At 37.6% G+C, this 17,718-nt stretch overlaps 1 protein-coding gene across 2 annotated transcripts in view; it reads right to left on the bottom strand.

Annotated features, from left to right (window-relative positions):
• Positions 1–84: 84 nt before the first annotated feature.
• The window catches only part of LOC122071674 (2-C-methyl-D-erythritol 4-phosphate cytidylyltransferase, chloroplastic), a 44,662-nt gene continuing 27,028 nt past the window's right edge, over positions 85–17,718 (bottom strand). For both annotated transcript variants that reach the window (XM_042636058.1, XM_042636057.1), the window contains exons 8-12: positions 11,271–11,339; positions 8,449–8,517; positions 6,397–6,443; positions 664–754; positions 85–451 (exon numbers count right to left, since the gene is read on the bottom strand). In XM_042636058.1, the coding sequence (XP_042491992.1) occupies positions 380–451; positions 664–754; positions 6,397–6,443; positions 8,449–8,517; positions 11,271–11,339 (348 nt within the window). In that variant the 3' untranslated portion in view covers positions 85–379. The remainder of the gene's footprint in view (positions 452–663; positions 755–6,396; positions 6,444–8,448; positions 8,518–11,270; positions 11,340–17,718) is intronic.

Raw genomic sequence — 17,718 nt, 5'->3', positions numbered from 1 at the left:
CCCCCCCCCCCATAAAAAAAAAAGAGTATCAATTATCAAACATCAATGGTGAAACTGTTGCCATATCGATAGTGCACGGACACAAACCCAAACAAATATTTTTAAATTGACAAAAAGATTTTATTCAGATGGCAAGCCAGTTTCAAAGTCCTTTCCTACATCTCTTTGACCAATAATAATAATTTTTTGGACAAGGGGAAAGTTACTTTATTACAATTCCAGAAACTTTACATTTTAGCATACATTAAAAAAAAAAATGATCGAATATTTAAACTGAAGTAGAAAGGTTCCCTTCAGCTTATGATTTTATCATGGATTTCTGAGTCGAGGATGCCACCCAAATAAGAAAAAGCAAGAAAAGTGAGACGCAGCATTTTATTTAATCAGAGGGCACTCCTGAATTGATACTCAATATCCTCTCAGCAAGTAACAAATCATCAGGAGTTGTAACCTACAGCCAAAGAAAAAGAAGCTGATTCAATTAAATAACCGAACCATAAATTCTTTCAAACACAAAAAACAATTTTTCTATCGAAAGACAATAACCTCAAAACAAGTAACACAATCATAATCTTTAGTCTATACTTCTGAAATGCCAACCCACAACACTAGGCTAAGGTCTCTGTCTTCCAACTTCAGACTGGTTCGGTTAGACAGTCTTACCTTAATGTTGGTGTAAGACCCTTCCGTGATATATACAGGATGTTTTAGGTGCTCCACTATAGATACATCATCTGTGACTTCAAGGCCTTCCCTGTAGAGAAGCATGAATGCATAAAAAGATTTTCATTTCTTCCAAAACGAAAATGGAAGTATCCAATTTGTCATTTTTGATGGTTATACAAACTTCACTGTGAATATAAGTTCCTAACAATGAAGTCTGAGCAAATCAATCAGTACCTTTCTTGAATCCTTTTTTCGATAGTCTTATAGGGACCTTCCCTAGTTTACATTAAAATAAACTAGGGTTCCTTTTTTATATGCTATCTACATAAGAAAATTATCTGCTGCAGCTATTTCATGGAGGTATCTCATCGAGTTTTATGAAGATTGGCTCCTGTTTCTTCGCTGCGGTGCTCTGTTTATGGCTTTCTTTTTGGCTGAATTGATAACATTGATGTCTCCTCTTATGCCATCAAATGGATCTGATTTTTCAAGGCATTGTTGGCCCTATTTGTAAGGTCCTTCTATACTAGCTTAAAGCTGATCCAAGCCTCTGTTTTTACTGAAAATTACAGAAGTTTTTGTTTCTGGCAGTACGATATTTTGAGATCATTTCTGGAAGAATCGATTTTTCAAATTACTTTTAATCAGGCCATCAACTTTTGAGTAATATTTTAGGGCATTCTTGGCCCTCATTATAGGTCCTTCGACCCCAATTTCAGGCAGATCTACAAGTGCTTCTATCGCTTATTTGTGGACTGTTGGTTGCTGGCCAGATGTGATCTTAAATGGCCTTATCAGTTTTTTCTATTTGTTGTTATATCGGTCTTGGAACAATGGTTAAGTTGCACTATTGCAACCTGTTGGTTGCAGGTTCAAAACTTGGAAACAGACTCTCTCGAGAAGCAGGGGATAAGGCTGTGTACATTTTCCCTCCCAGACCCTGCAGTAGGGGGAGCCTCGTGCACTAGGACGCTCTTTTTGTTTTATCGGTCTTCTTGAATCTGGCATCGCTTCATGGCTGATCCCAAACCTACTGCAGACAACGTTATTGTTCAGATTACAACTATCAAGCTGAATGGAGTGTCTAATTATTTGTTATGGGCCAAAGCCATTAAGGTCTATATCAAAGCTAAGGACAAGATGAAGTATCTCGACTCTGACTCGCCTTCTTCTGATTCCAAGGAATATGAGGACTGGATGCATGAGAATAACATGCTTCTTATCTGGTTGTGGGACAATATGGACCCAGCCATTGCCTCGAATGTTATGTTCCACACTACTGCCAAAGGAGTTTGGGATGACTTGAAGGAAAGGTTCTCCTAGGAAAGGAACTTGTCTCGTATTTATGATCTTTATGACAAAATGTCTAACTTCAAGTATGGGGGACAAATCTCTGAATGAGTGCTACAGTACCTTTAAGGGAATGTGGGAGGAGCCCAATGTTTATCAGCCTCTTACTACTAATCTGAGACAGTTGAAGATTGTTAGAAGACTATCATGAGAGCAGAGGAGCCCTGTGCAAGTCACAGACTCCTCCCTGGGGGTTTTCCTAGTCCATTAGGACTGTCTTAGTCCTATTATGACTGAGTTCTATAAAGAACTAGCAGTTAGTATTAGTTTCCTATTCTGTCTTATTCTATCCTATTTCTAGTAGGACTTGTAATGGCTGATCTACTTAATGAATGAAGGTGGGCAGCCCCAATCTAATCGATTGCCACTCCCTTGCTCCACAATCGTAGGACTCTCTTTCTCTCTTCTTCTATTCTCTTTATATGGTATCAAAGCTTTGATCTCTAAAGAAAACATTGATCAAAGCTCATCCCTCCATCATCAGTAACAAATCCTTTTCTCCAACTAAGGTTGTTACTGGTTCTTGAAGCTCCACGATTTTTAGAGGGAGTGGTTTCATCCCCTAGTTTGCTGATTTCTGAATGAAGGATTGATTGACTGCAATCAATAGTATGTTGTGAAGGATTGACTCACATTTCTGGTTGAGTTTTTTGGTTTGAAGATTGAAGCATTCAAGGAGTGGAAAAATCGATCAAAGCTGTCAGGGTTTTGGTACTCTACCAAAATCGATTTTGATTATATCTTTCTTTTCTTTTTTTTTTTTTTTTTTTTTTTTTTACTCAGACCTTAGTTTGGAAAACCCTTCGGAGGTTTTCTTTCATCATCGTATGAGGGACATTTTGTCCAATTTTCAGCTCCATTGGAGCCCCACATCCCCAATCGTAGGTATCCCTGTTTTTTCCCTAGGTAGGGTTTTGCGATTTGGGATAATCCTTCATTAATTGGTGATTTAGTGGAATGTTGTTTGAAGATTTAAGTTGTTCTCCTATTAGGATTGATCAGTTTCATAAGATCAATCAATTGTGTGATTTGTTCTCTGATCTCTGTTCTCCGTGAATCAACTTTTTGTTATCTAGTAATTCTCGGTTATATCTTGCATCAATGGTTGACACTGAGCCAAACAATGCCGTCACTGAGGTGAAATCCTCATCCTTGCATAGAATTACAGAGAAGAAGCTTGTAGGAGCTTCCAATTTCAACAATGGAAGAAAATTGTGCAGTTGGTTTTGACTGGTTGTGACTAGCAAGATCATCTTAAAAGATGAAGTCTACGACTGATACTACGTGGGATACCGTTGGTGCACGTATTTTGGGCCAATTGTTGAACAAGATGGGTAACGCTATTGTCGATATTGTTACCCACATAGATACTATGAAGGAATTGTGGGATTATCTTAACGTTCTGTATTTTGGAAAGAACAACCTTTCTCGCATCTATGAGCTATCTCAGAATTTTTATGGGGTTGATCAGAAGGGTCGACCTCTGACTCAATATTTTGTTGATTTCAAGAGGATGCATGAGGAGTTGAACTCTTTACTTCCTATTAGTAGTGATGTCAAGAAGATGCAAAACCAACGAGAACTTGCAGTTATGGGTTTCTCGGGTGGTCTTGGACCAAAGTATGGATTCTTGGAGGTGACAAAGTGCTTCTCTTGCAGATACTTTTTCTTGAAACTTACAGGTAGCTCGATAGAATTCTTATGATCCTGCACGTACACCGGCGGATAGCTCTGCTCGTGTCTCAGAAAAATAATTGAGGTGGGGTTCGTAATATTGGTAGTGGAAGTAGTAAGGGGCAACCTTTTGGTGCTTCCAACACTTTGGATGGTTCAAGGGCAACACAAACATGCCACCATTGTGGTAAACCAGGACATATCCAACGCTTTTGTTGGAAACATCATGGCAAATCCGCTCAAAAACAATTTTCCAATTCAGCAGGAGTTACTGAGTCTTCTCAGCCTTCTCAACCTGGGCAATCTAAAGGAAAATGGTTAAGATGAAAATTTGCACAGTATACTCAGTTTCAAACTTTTGTCTCCTTGGCCTCTCACTGCTACTTTTGTCCAAACAGGTAATGTTATTGCATGTTTTTCTTTATCTTCTTGACCTTGGATAATTGATTCAAGCACGTCATATGTTTGGTATGTCAAGTATATTTGCCTCTTTTCAAGAGTCACTGAAAATATTCGTCTTAACTCTTTGTCTTTATCGTCTGTTTTTCTATTACCTAATCTTCCTTTTAACCTTTTATCTGTGAGTAAGTTTACTCAAGCTTACAACTACTCAATAACTTTTTCTCTTGATTCATGTGTTTTTCAAGATCTTGAGATGAAGAAGACGATTGGTAGAGGTCGTAGAGTTGGGGGGCTTTATCTTTTTTAGGATAATTCTTCTTCCATTGCATACTCAAGAATTCTCAACCCCCATCAGATCCATTGTCAACCAGGTCATCCATCTCTGCAAAGCTTACAGAAGCTTGATCCTCATTTCTATTCTATTTTCAGTTTAGATTATGGGTCATATCACAGTTTGGGAATCTTCACCATGTACGCTATCCACCTAGAATCAATAAACGATCAGAGCACCCTTTTTCTTTGGTTCATTCGGATGTATGTACCAAATTAGGTTTTCGATATTTTGTTACTTTTGTTAACGACTACTCTATAGTTACATGTATTTATGAAATGAAGCATCGTTTTGAGTTGTTCTCTATTTTTCGTGCAATTGTTGCTGAAATTTGGAATCATTTTAATTTAACAATCAAGGTTTCATGAAGTGATAATGCCAAGGAATACTTTTCTGGTCCTTTTTCTCAATTTATGGCTGGTTATGGTATGTTACATCAATCTTTCTGCTCAGACACCCAACAAAATGGTGTCGCTGAGAGAAAAAATAGACATTTGATGGAGGTTGCTCAATCTCTTTTATTCGAGACGAAGGTGTCCAAACTGTTTTGGTTAGATGCAATTTTAAATCCTGTTGCCTCTACTGGAATGGCACTGAAGACTCTGACCACCTTTTTTTTTTCTCTTGCCCCATTTCCTCTTCCATCTAGAAAAAGGTTCTTAAATCTTGCTAGCCCTCCAGCAGAAGCCCTCTCTCCCTCTCAGCCGAGAATGGCTCTGGGTCGACGTTTGGCGGATCCTCCATCTGTGACATGTCTGGAAAGCTCGCCTCCTATGCCACAATCAACCATCTTTGATGGATCAGAATCTTCGCAGATGGATTTCCAAGTCTCGCTCTTATGATAAGATTTGGAAAGCCATCTACTCAGTTGCCTTCGCCCCCTTCAGCTAGAGATACCCCAAGGAATAGGCTTAATGTTGCTTTTTGGGGTCTTCCCCCCTTCCATCATCCCCCCCCCCCCAAGACCTGTCTCCCCCTTTGTTGTAGCTCCCCCCACCCCTCTCCTCTTTTGGTGCCCTGATGTAATGGCCTAGTGCCTGCTACTTTTCTTTGCTGCGCTCAGCCCTCCCCCCACCCTATATATTCTTCTCTTTCTTTTGGCAATTATCCAAAAAAAAAAAAAAGATTCTTGTGTGGTTATGGAAGGTCAGTTCTATCATTAGTGTCGTATAAAACAGATCAGAGCTCAGTATACAGGAGGAGGAAGAAGAAGAAGATGATTTGAGAAAGTGAGAAATTAGGTCAGTCCACAATTGCCTCTTTTCCTAATATATTATTGTGATAAAGAGAATGAAAATTAAATGACTAACCCCATACATAATAGTAATAATACTAATTCCTATATTCCCAGAATACCCTTTAATGTTACTCCAACAACGAATAGGTACCATAATACCCTAACAATGAATTAAGAAAGTAAATCGTACATAAATAAAACCCAATGCTTTTTAGATAGGATTTGAAGTGAAAACTATATAGTAAACAATGAAACATGATGGAATCAAACTGTTAATTGTTCCAATATCCCTTTTTTGGGATTCCAAAAACTTTAAAGAAAGATGATGAACAAACAACCCCTCAAACAAGCTAAGAGTAAAACCACAAAGAAAAGAAAGCAAGGAGAAACAAGGAATAGAAAGAAAAACCACACTGAAGTACTGAACTACAAAGTACAAACAGCCCCACAACTTAATCCTACAGCATCTCATCAACTAAAATAACCCTTCAGCTGAACAGAATCATAGGACATTTCCCTTCAAACAAAACTCCCCCTCCACAAACTCAAACCCACACCCACCCTAGTTGAGTCAGCCTAGAGGATGATTGCAACAACTTGACTAACCGAAACTACCTAGACAAGAGAATTGAGAACCAATTATTAAGTTAATAAAACAATGTTGATTAATTGGACTCCAAAGTACTGGTTGCATCATCAGCTACAAATTGATGAAATGAGATGATGTATTACGTACCTGTTTACAAGCTCAAAGCCTTCTCTAAGCAATTCAGGCTTGACGACCTACAAAAAATATTTGATGTATATGTTCAAAACCACTTAATGAATAAGTCAAAAGTAAACAATTCCTCAAAAAGAAAAAGAAGGAAAAGGACTAACAAAACCCTGCTTCTCATATTTTTAGGACTTCATCATTTCACAACCAAATATCTAAGAAGGTCCCCACCCCCCTCAAAAAAAAAAAAAAAAATCTCAAAACTTCGAGATAAAAATGTCCCAAAACTAAGTTGATCAATGGTACATCATGAATTTTCCCATCAGCAAGGATCCACTTTAAAGGACATATTGAGGTAAGGCAATAAGAGAAATTAGGTTCCTACATACGCATTATAATTGATGTGGCTGCTAGTGTTCCTAAATCAGTGGACACTTTGTCCACATCATCACCAAGTCATTTATTAAATTCCACATTAATCTAACTTCATCTCTTTACAATGCTGTGAAAATTGTTTGAATAAATGAGACTGTTATAAATAATAGCAATTATTGAAAAATCAAGGGAAAAACCCCATATATTGTTGTCTATATGGTTGAGATGGTGATGCAGCTCGGCAAGGAATTAGTTGCTATCTTTTGACTTGATTTTTATTTACTTCCTTTATTGGTTAGAGATTAGATTAACATTTATTGGTTAGAGATTAGACTAACAGTCTTTTATTTAGATTTGATTTTTATTTTAGTTGCTATCTAGGTTTAGTTTCCATTTTTAGCTTCAAAAATTATGTCATTATTTTTTTAAATAGCCTTGTAATGGAGAAGAACTCATTTTTAGAGTTGAATGAAACTGAATTATATTTTGGATGAAATGATGGTTGCCGTGGGCCACTTATCTCTTGTCTCCTTCTCTGAAAGTTCTCTCTCTGAACTCTTCTCTTTTTTTTTTCCTTCTTATCTTCTTCTTTTCTCTGATATTTTCCCTATTTCTTTGCTGATTACTTCCAAACTTGAGAATACCCTGTTCTGGGCGGTAGTTACATCCCTCTTGAAGCTGATCGAACTCCCTCTCCTTTGATCTGTTTGGACTGAGATTTGGAAAGAAGGAAGCCCCTTCATAGTTGACTTGAGGCCTAAAACCTTAAGCCCCAATAACACTCCCTTGGTTGGATCGAACTCTGCAAGCAGGCTGACCCTCCTTCTTCCGCCAGCAGCTGTTTCAGACATCAAGTACCTTTCTCCATTGTGTTGCTTGGGTAGCTTATGAAGTTTAAACAATAGAGAACTCCAATGGCAACCTGTCCTTGAAGTTTTGAAGCCAACAGAGAGCCCACGAAGGAATTCTCCTTTCTAAACCAGAAACTGGTTTCCGCCTTTGGTTAGTATCGTGAGAAGGAAGAAGGTGATTTCTTCTTTTTATTCTTAAGTGACTTAATTTTCTATATTTATAGTTAACCCCCTCCTTTTCCTAAATTTGTGTTCTATTATTCCCCTCATCTTTTGTAATTCCAGAATGCCCCCTCTTTATTTTCCTATTCCAGTTTGTCCCATTATTTATTTTCTTCTCTTTTAAGCTCTTAAAATTGTTTCTGAAATTACAAGAATACCCCTCAACCATTACATTGAGCTTCTTAGTCATTCTTAAGGGCCCTAAGTGATCCGATTTCGATCATTGGAATTCGGTTCCACGTCAGATGGGTCACCAAATTTGACATGATCTATCAAGGAGATTTACGCTCAATCCAACACTAAGAATGCTAGATCATCTTGTCAACATGGGAAAAACAAATGGTGTGTGGGAGAAGTTCCTAAAACAAGCATGTAGGAAACCTTTTCCTGAAGGGTGGATGCTTGCTGCTGTGGTAGAATATTTGATCTGGCATTGTCAATTTAGTTTTAGGACCTTTAGCCTAAAAAATTTGAGATGGGAGAAGACCTAGAGATACTTGGTTGTCAACAGATAAGTGCTAAAAATGTGAGAAGTACACTTATTAGTAGTCGTGCCACACCACCCCACCCCCCCCAAAAAAAAAAAAAGAAAAAAAAAGTAGAGTAGGGTGTGCTCATAAATAACCTGTGGAGTTTGCATTTCCCAAAGTGTTTTCCTGTCCAGAGTCCTTACTACAAAAGACTTGTTATTTGCCTGCATAGAAATTAGTAGTAACAATTACAGGTTCTGAAACGTAGAAGCTAGATGAAAGCTCACATGATTGAGACAATGTGTATCAGACACTAAACAAAACATAGGCTGATCTGTGATTTCCTTTAATATAAAGATTGAAGGTATGATACATTTGTCCAAAAGCAATGTAGCAAAAGTCTAAATAAGCTCAAAGCAATACTGTAATGTCCTTTCAATAGGTCGGAACTGATGAACATTTTGATCCCTAAACTGATTCAAGAATTATAGAAGAAGAAATCAAGGAAGAATATAGAAAAGTGGCATAAAAAGTACAGACAACATAAGAAGATTTTAGGAGACTATGCTTGATGATGTGTACATTTACACTACCCTTCCCTAACAGTTCGAACTTTTAGGGGAAACCTTTCATTTCTCTATCATTGTAGAGAATCTCATCTATATTATCTATGGAATTCGAACCTGAACTCTAGTTAAGGCACCCCAATAACCTTTTGAGCTGATTCCTGCATTTCATTTGACCAGAAAATTCCTCGGTGAAATCAGTCGAATGGTTCTTTAAACCAGATGGCATGACATACTATTCATATTGTCCCATAGGAACGGTCAACGTCGTCACGGGAGCACAACCTGTGACAGGAACAAGGGCGGGAGAAACAAGGGTGTATGGAGCAACTAGAGTGTAGATGGGGCAGGCCACAGAGCCAGCTAATAGTAGAGGTGAAGGTCTCCAAGTAAGCAGTTTTTACTGTCGAATCATGACCAGCATCAGAGCACACCAGCTCGAACTACATTTTTGAACCTTAGAACCGAAATAAGTGGGTTATTTGACAGGAAAGGAACCAAGAGAGAACCCAGTTAATTGAAGAAGATGGGCTATGGAGGCTTCAGTGACACCTGCAAGGAAGAGATGGGAATTAAGGAGATCGATGCTGAGACCAGACAGGTCTTACAATGGCTATTGGTCAAGACAAGCTTCCTCTTCTGACCTTCCTCTACCACAATGTTGAGCCAAGCTACCTAAGGCCTTTATCTGATTTAACAAGGACGTTTCTAAATTGTTATTTCGAGTTCGAGAAGGAAAAGAAGATGCTCCTTGAGTAGCGGTACTGAAGAAAACCCCTAACCTGCAAATGGTGGCAGTGAAGCCAGCGAAGAAAGCTGGAGTGCGCTAGCGTGCCCCTACTAGGTTTGTGGTTTTCTCGCTTGTTGCTTTCGCTTGTGATCTACGACCACCCTAACGATGGTAGGGGCATAACAATCTTGCTTACCTTTCATAAATTGTTGTGATGTAGATCACAGGAACAAGGCCCCAAAACCAGTCCCACCGGTTGTGGGATTCAACAGCTGTGGGAGGCAGCCTGGTCTAGTGTTGCTTGGTTATTGGTTCTTGATTGGTTCGCCCAAGGACAGCCTGCGTGGATAAGAATTGAAGATGATTCATTCAATATTTGTGGGCCTCATTCTGACCATGACATGGAGGATTTTTTTGGGTTGATTGATGACTGGTGAGGAATTAGTGGAAGAGTTTCCATATTTTTTGGATTCAGTTACTATTTTCATGGAGGTGATTTTTAGGGGATTAATTCTAGATCTTATGGCCCCACAGCCAGCTGGATGAGATCAATTTGAAGACTAATTGGCAACTGCTGGATCCTTGCACCACAAGGACTCGATTTGGTTATCTTATTTACCATTTTAGATTTGTTTCTTTCTTATTTTCTTATAATAGGTAATAGGCTAGTTTCCAATTAAGAATTGGATTTTATTTTGATTTGGATTTGTAACAGGAAGGTTTTAGTTCAGTCAAAATTAGGTTGTCATTGACCAATTCTATAAATAAAAGACAAGGCTGATTTACAGCCATGATTTGATGAAGAAAAAAGCTGATTATTCCAAAAAAAAACTGTGAAATGCAGTGAGGTGAGAGACCTTATGGATGAGATGCCCTAGGGAAGAGTGGGAGGCTCGACCCAACCTATCCCCCTTCCCCATCTATCTTCTTATTCCCCTTCCCATCTACTTTTCTGTTTATTTTTTCCCCCTTAATTTCTGTTACAAGTTTCTTGCCACACCATCAAATCGGGATTTCCAGACAGCAAGTTTCTTGGAGATTCTTACATCTACAAAAATATTGATCCTACTGTAAGGTTGGTTATTGTCTGAACCAGCTCCTACATTATGTTGTCATAGGGGCCGTACTTGGATGGTTGTCCGTCTCTGGAAAACCCGTGATTTTTCCAAGAAACCAGAATGTGTTGCTTATGCATTGGCTCAGCCCCTTTGGAGCACAGTAGAAGGCTCTTCAAAGACCAAGAAAGACCCTTTGCTAGGACTAGGGCAGACAAAGTCTTAAAAACGTGAAGAACAGGTCATTTATCTCAAGACTATTAGAGTGGACAAAGCAGCTTTGGATCCATTTTCTTTCAAGAGCTAGAAGAGAGCGTACAATCTAGTCTCTTGGTTTATTGATTTTGTATAATTGTATTTGGAAGTTGATACATCTGTTATAATACTGTGCATGGTACGTGTATATTCTTCCCATTACAATTACCAAAAATTTTCTGATACAAATAAAAATAATACCTAAATTGATAGTAAGGGGATGATAAATGAAAAATGAAAAAATTGATGCATCTCTAATCGGTATCCAAGATGTTTGTTCCAAGAACCCAAAAAAAAAAAAAGGAAGGCAAAAACTGTCAAAATGGATTCAGTCAGGTGCATGTTTATGAGCAGTTGAGAGTTAAAGAAACCTCTTTGATTGTAGCTTTAACAGGAACACCAAGTACAGCAGCCCCATGCAACAAACCATCATGAAGAACCTAACACCAAAAGAAGTATGAGTTGTAATAATTTTTAATTTTCCAGTTACCATTACAGGAGTCAGCTCTAAACTGTCAGACTGCATAAACTTGGACATAGGCACTCCACAGGAGCGAAGTACTAAGCATTTTTGCTTTGTTGCACAAATCAATCAATCAATATGGTAAATGGAGATTCTGCCGTGGTACTAAAAGGGAAGCGATTTCAAGACCAATCATACAAACTTCAAAAGTGTTCTAAGTCGCCATGAGAAGAACAGAGGATTGCCCATGTTCAGGACACATAATTTCAGTTTCAATTGCATATACGAAACTAATAAGGAATGAAATAACTTCAATGCACATGAAGCACAGATGAGATGAACACAATGCTTTACAAAAATCCACCAACAAAATTAATCCAACAAGTCCAGATGCTAATTGACAACAACGTTGCAGATCGCTTTCAGGAACTTTCAGTAACAGATTTCCATTGAACTACTGTCAACACCTACATTTTTCAACTATCAACAAATGTTCACTTTCTCCACAAATATAAGATACTTCAAAGACATTTAAATCCAAAACCAGAAAATCATTTCCAGAAGGAGGGGAAGACTTTCCAGCAGGTGGAGGATCTCCATATTGAATTAAGGTTGACATTGATTTCTCTTGGGGTGTATCTTTGCCAGACTGGTGCTAAATGAAAAGAAATAAGAAGAAAAAGCTAGCTGAATGGAGGAGAAGCCAACACAGTACCTCTAAAATATCATTAGTCTGCGTGCATGAAAAATGAACACATGCAAGAGTGATATGTGAGCTTGTGGTGGGCAACTAAGTGCAGCACTGCACCTATGTGTTTTCAATACAAATAGTTTGGATTTTTTCAGCAAAAAATAGGCAATAGAAATAATTATGAATAAAAGAACGAACAATTGATTATAGTACATCACTATGCTAAACATAGAAAAGGAAACTTTATATGAAATAATAAGAAACGGATGTGAAGTACCAAGGGCTTCCCCTGATCACTTCTAGGCTCTCCTCTCACCGCTGCTCCCCCTTGCTTAATCTTATGAGGGAGATACTACAGCTCTAAAAGGAAAGCTTCTCTCGTATGCTGGTCGATTGGTTCTCATCAAATCAGTCCTCCAATATTTGTACGTCTACTGGTCCGGCATTTTCATTCTCCCTCCGGCTGCTACAAAAGCTATTGACTCCCTCCTTTGTTCCTTCTTCTGGAAAGGAACTGATTCCTCCAAATTCCTTCACCACTTGAGCTGGTCAAAGATTTGTAAGCCCAAAGCAGAGGGAGGCTTAGAGATCAGACAAATCCAAGATGTCAACAATGTCGGGATTCTAAAGCTCATTTAGAAAATTTCTTCTAAGCATAATAACATCTGGGTTTCTTGGTTCTACTCCTACCTTCTCAAAAATGATTCTGTTTAAAGGCTATTTCCTATTCCATTGGTGATAGGTCTTCCACTTCTCTTTGGGTGGACCCTTGGCACCCCTCTGGTATTGGTTCCCCTAATTTCCCCTAGATCTATCTACTCCTCTGGGCTGAGTAGATTGGCCTTGGTTGACTCCATCCTTTTGGATAATGGATGGTCCCCCCTACCTCACTCTCCCATTGCCGACCTCTAGTCCTCCCTTCCCCCATCCCTCCTGGACATTGGAAGGGCATATAGGGTTGGTTTCACTCTCCCCATGGATCATTCTCCTCTACCTTTGCTTAGGATTGCATCCGTTCTAAAGGGCCCATCGTGCCATGGCACAAAACTATCTTGTTTAAAGGTCATATCATGTGCCACAGCTTCACAGTCTGCTGTGCTCTCTCTAACTGCCTCCCCACTTAGTCCTTCCTAATTCACCGGCATATTCAGATCCCTCCTTTTTGCTATCTCTGCTGGAATGGTACTGAAGATGTTGACCATCTCTTCTTCCCTTGTCCCTTCACCTACTCTATCTAGAAAAAAGTCCTTAGATCTTGCTAGCCATCCCGCAAAAGAATCATTCTCTTGTCTAGAGAATGGATCTGGATTGACACGAATTCTCGTGGGCATACCATTTGTGATTCTATTGGGAAGCTTGCTTTTGGGACCATTATCAACCATATTTGGATGGAGTGTAATCTGCGCAGATGGTCTTCCAAATCCAAGTTGTTTGACAAGATTTGGAAAGCCATCTACTTTGAGGTCAACTTTAAGATAGGTTGCGTTCGTCAGCATCCGATTTTAGACTTCCCAAGGAACATGCTCAGTGTTGTCTCCTGGACAGTGTAAAATAAACAAGGATGTAATAAGAAATATTGAGGTAACAATAGAAGAAAATACTACAGAAGACCTTGAAGAATTAATCCCAGAACAAGATTTAATAGATTTTGATAACGGAATAAATCCATCATTAATTTTGGCTATTCTAGAAAATTCAAATAGTATTAAAAAGACTATAGAAAGGTTAGAACAAATAGAAATAATCCAAGACAAAAACCCCTTAAGATACTGGGAAAAAGATAAACCAGTCATGAAACTAGAAATAATAAACCCAAATTTAAAAATAAATTCAGGAGTACCAAAATATCACCCAGTAGATTCAGAACAATTTAAACTACATATTACAGAACTATTAGAATTAAACCTAATAAGAAAATCTAATAGTCCACATAGATCAGCAGCTATGATAGTGATGAAAGAAAGTGAAAAAAGAAGAGGAAAAAGCCGAATGGTAATAAATTACAAAAGATTAAATGACAACACAGTCGATGATGCATATAATTTACCCCAAAAGAATTTTCTTATCCAATTCATACAAAAAGCTAAAATATTCTCAAAATTTGATTTAAAATCAGGATTCCACCAAATAGCCATAGAAGAAGAATCTAAACCATGGACAGCCTTTACAACAACTGAAGGCCATTACGAATGGAATGTAATGCCCTTTGGATTAAAAAATGCACCTGCAATTTTTCAAAGAAGAATGGATGAAATTTTCTTACCTTATAGAGAATTTTGCATAGTTTATATTGACGATATATTAGTTTTTTCAAAAACAGAATTAGAACATATAGCACACCTTCATAAAATATTTTCTGAATTTTATAAACATGGATTGGTAGTTTCTAAGAAAAAGATGGAAATAGGAAAAGAAGAAATTAAGTTCTTAGGATTAGAAATAGGATTAGGAAAAATAAAATTACAACCCCATATTGCTACAAAAATTTTAGAATTTCCTTCAGAATTAAAAACTACAAAAGATATAAAAAGCTTTATAGGCTTGGTAAACCAGGCAAGGGATTTTATCCCAAATCTAGGAAAAATAATAGGACCTTTATATTCTAAAACAAACCCTAAAGGAGAAAAGAAATTTAATTCACAAGATAAAATCCTAATTGAAAGAATAAAAGAAATTGTACAAAATATTCCACCCTTAAGATATCCATATGATTCAGAATATAAAATTATTGAAACTGATGGATCAATAGAAGGATGGGGAGCAATTTTAAAAACCAGACCAAATGAATATAGTAGTAAAACAGAAGAACAAATTTGTAGATATGCCTCTGGCATACATAAAAGAAAAAATCTAAGTCCAATTGACTGTGAAATAGAAGCAGTAATAGCAGGATTACAAGCTTTTGATTTTTTCATAATACTAAGAAGTTTTACACTTAGAACAGATTGTGAAGCTATAGTAAAATTTTATAAAACTCTTAATGAAAAAAGAGTAAGTACAAGAAGATGGTTAATTTTTAGAGAATTAATTCTAGGAAAATGATATAAAATTAAAATCGAACATATAAAAGGAAACGATAATTATATTGCAGATTATTTATCTCGGGAATGTTTACCTAAGTTACTAACATAAGTTTGACATTTTTCAGAAGTCAAAAAGATCTGAATTAAGAAGGAGTTTCTCTCCTGATTCTGATCAATTCCCCAGATTAGAAGAAGTATACAAAAGATACAAAAAGAAGATGGACAAAGGCAAAAAGCCTATGACACCAGAAAGGAGCCCCTCTCCTGATACAACAAGAAAAACAGCAGAAATGTTACAAGAAGTTTTTGGTAATATTGGAATAAGAGGAAGTATGAAAGCAGCCCCAGATAATGGGATTCAGTATGGAAGAAGTTATTTAAAGCCGATAGATGAGCCCTTTGGGTTCAGAAGTATGTATACAGTAGGTACCGAAGAACAGATTATCCTTGATAATCTGTGGGTATCATATAATAAGATCTTGAAAGATCCATATAACAAGCAAAGAAGAGAGCATTTTATGACCAGCATAAATTGCTGTAGTTATCAATTTGCCAAGATAAAAGAAGCAAGAAAAGAAAATTATCCATATTATGTTCTTATTGAAGGACATAATCCTGGAGTATATGATAGGTGGACAGAAGTTTTACAACAATTGAAGAATTATCCCAAGCACCCCTGGTTCAAGGGATTCCATAAATTAGAAGAAGCACTAGATTATGCTCGGCGTAATCTAGGACCTAATTTTTTTATAACACCAGCTCTTAGACTTCCAGTGTCTAAGGTCAGGGATACAACAAGTTTTAAAGATGCATTGATCAAATGTGATCAGTGTGATACAACAAGCTTAAGAATTGCAGAGATACAAAAGAATGAGGCTCAACTTAAGACAGAACTCCAGACTATTAAAGAATCTGAACAAAGATATCATCACCAGTTAGCAGCAAAGATACAAGAAGTTGATGAGTTAAAAGAAGCTCTACGCCTTCTGCATCAAACAAGATGTGATACAACAAATATTCCAACACCACCAGCATATGAAAACCTCCTTGACAGGATCCAGAAGATGGAAGAATCAATCAAGAAGAAAGAAGAATACGAAAAGATTCTCATGGCAAAAGCAAGTTCAGAAAATATAAAATCTAAAATAGAAAATATATTTGAAAAACATTTTTACCCAGAAGATTCCAGTTTCCACCCAGAAGCCTCCAGTGCATCCACGGCAGATTTAGCAAAAGACAGATAAGTCCTAACCACAACAGGATTCAGATACAACCAGCAAAAGAAGAATCTCTTCACCAGAATAGAAGAAGACCCTTTTTGGAAAAACAAAGTGTTTGGCCGACACTTGTGGATATGTCCAAAAAGGTGGGCCCTCAGCTTTGAAAAAAGAAGACCAATAATAGAAGAAACTAGAAGACTTATCCGGACCTCTCCGGATTTCAAAAGACTTTGTAATATACTTTGTAAATTTTGTCTATAAAAGAAAGGGAACTCCTCAGACAAAGGGGGACACCCACCTTTCAATTCTCTTGAAAATTTTTCTCTGTAATAGTACGATATCCCCAGTTTAATAAAAGACGTTCATCATTCCTGTAAGTTTCTTTCTTTCTTTTTAAATACATCTGAGCTTCTTCTTCTAGCATCAGACTGAAGCCTACAGTCGAGCCTCTCGATTCTGGCTGCTAGATCCAGTTAAGCTCTTCTTTTACTTTTTGTTTATTTTATTTAATCTTGCTTATGGTTTAATTTAATCATGTGTGAGTAGTTTCCCAAGAAGGATTAAAGGATATGATGTAAGGTTCAGACAGAAATTTTTCTTTGATTTTGTAAATTCTATCTCTTTAAATTCCGAAATGACTGAAAGAAGGTTAAGATCGAAGATCTTTCTTAGGGAGTGATTAAGACACTTGAACTCTGTATTATATCAGGAGTAGAGGACTGATATATAACCAGAGAGTAGTCTAAAGCTCTAGATCTAGATCGGTACATCTAACAATCAGACTATGTAGCCTTAGATTCATACTGTTTGTTCTTCCAGTAATATTCCAAAAGAATAGGTCTTTATGCTCTGGACGCTGAGGCAAGGTGGCCGTTTAGTCCCTGAGAGCAGAACCCCTGTGTGAGGGTATGAATCATGTTGGCATGGCGTCCCACATGAACTGGAAGACTTGCAGTTCCTGGCTAAGTATTCCCTTAATTAAAATGACAGTCTGAGTTAGCATACCAAAAGAACTGGGCGTAAATACTGTGCGTGTATCACCGGTTGATCCCCAGTGTGAGGATGTGAATTGTATAAGCATGGCGTCTTGTACAAGCTTAGATTATGTAAAAAAAAAAAAAAAAAAAAAAAAAAAAAAAAAGAGGATCGGAGTTAGATTTCAGATCTATCTCATACTGATTGCTATACGGAACCAGGAGATCACTATTTCCCTGGATTTTAGCATATCTTGATCCTGAATTTTTACTTTTATTCCCTTTCTGTCAAAGATCTTACAAAATATCCCCATATCCTTCTTCTTATTTTTCTCCCCCTGGTGTGCCTTCTGTGCCCTCTGTCTAGCACATATCCTTCTGTGCTACTGACCTGAACCGACAGTCTCCGGCCAAAACCCCCCCATTGATACCAATGGGGGGGTTTTGG

This window comes from Macadamia integrifolia, unplaced genomic scaffold, assembly GCF_013358625.1.
Source record: "Macadamia integrifolia cultivar HAES 741 unplaced genomic scaffold, SCU_Mint_v3 scaffold_56A, whole genome shotgun sequence".
In the NCBI taxonomy this organism is placed as follows: Eukaryota; Viridiplantae; Streptophyta; class Magnoliopsida; order Proteales; family Proteaceae; genus Macadamia; species Macadamia integrifolia.
Note: the sequence above shows the minus strand (reverse complement) of the source record. Positions and strands in the feature narration are given on the sequence as shown.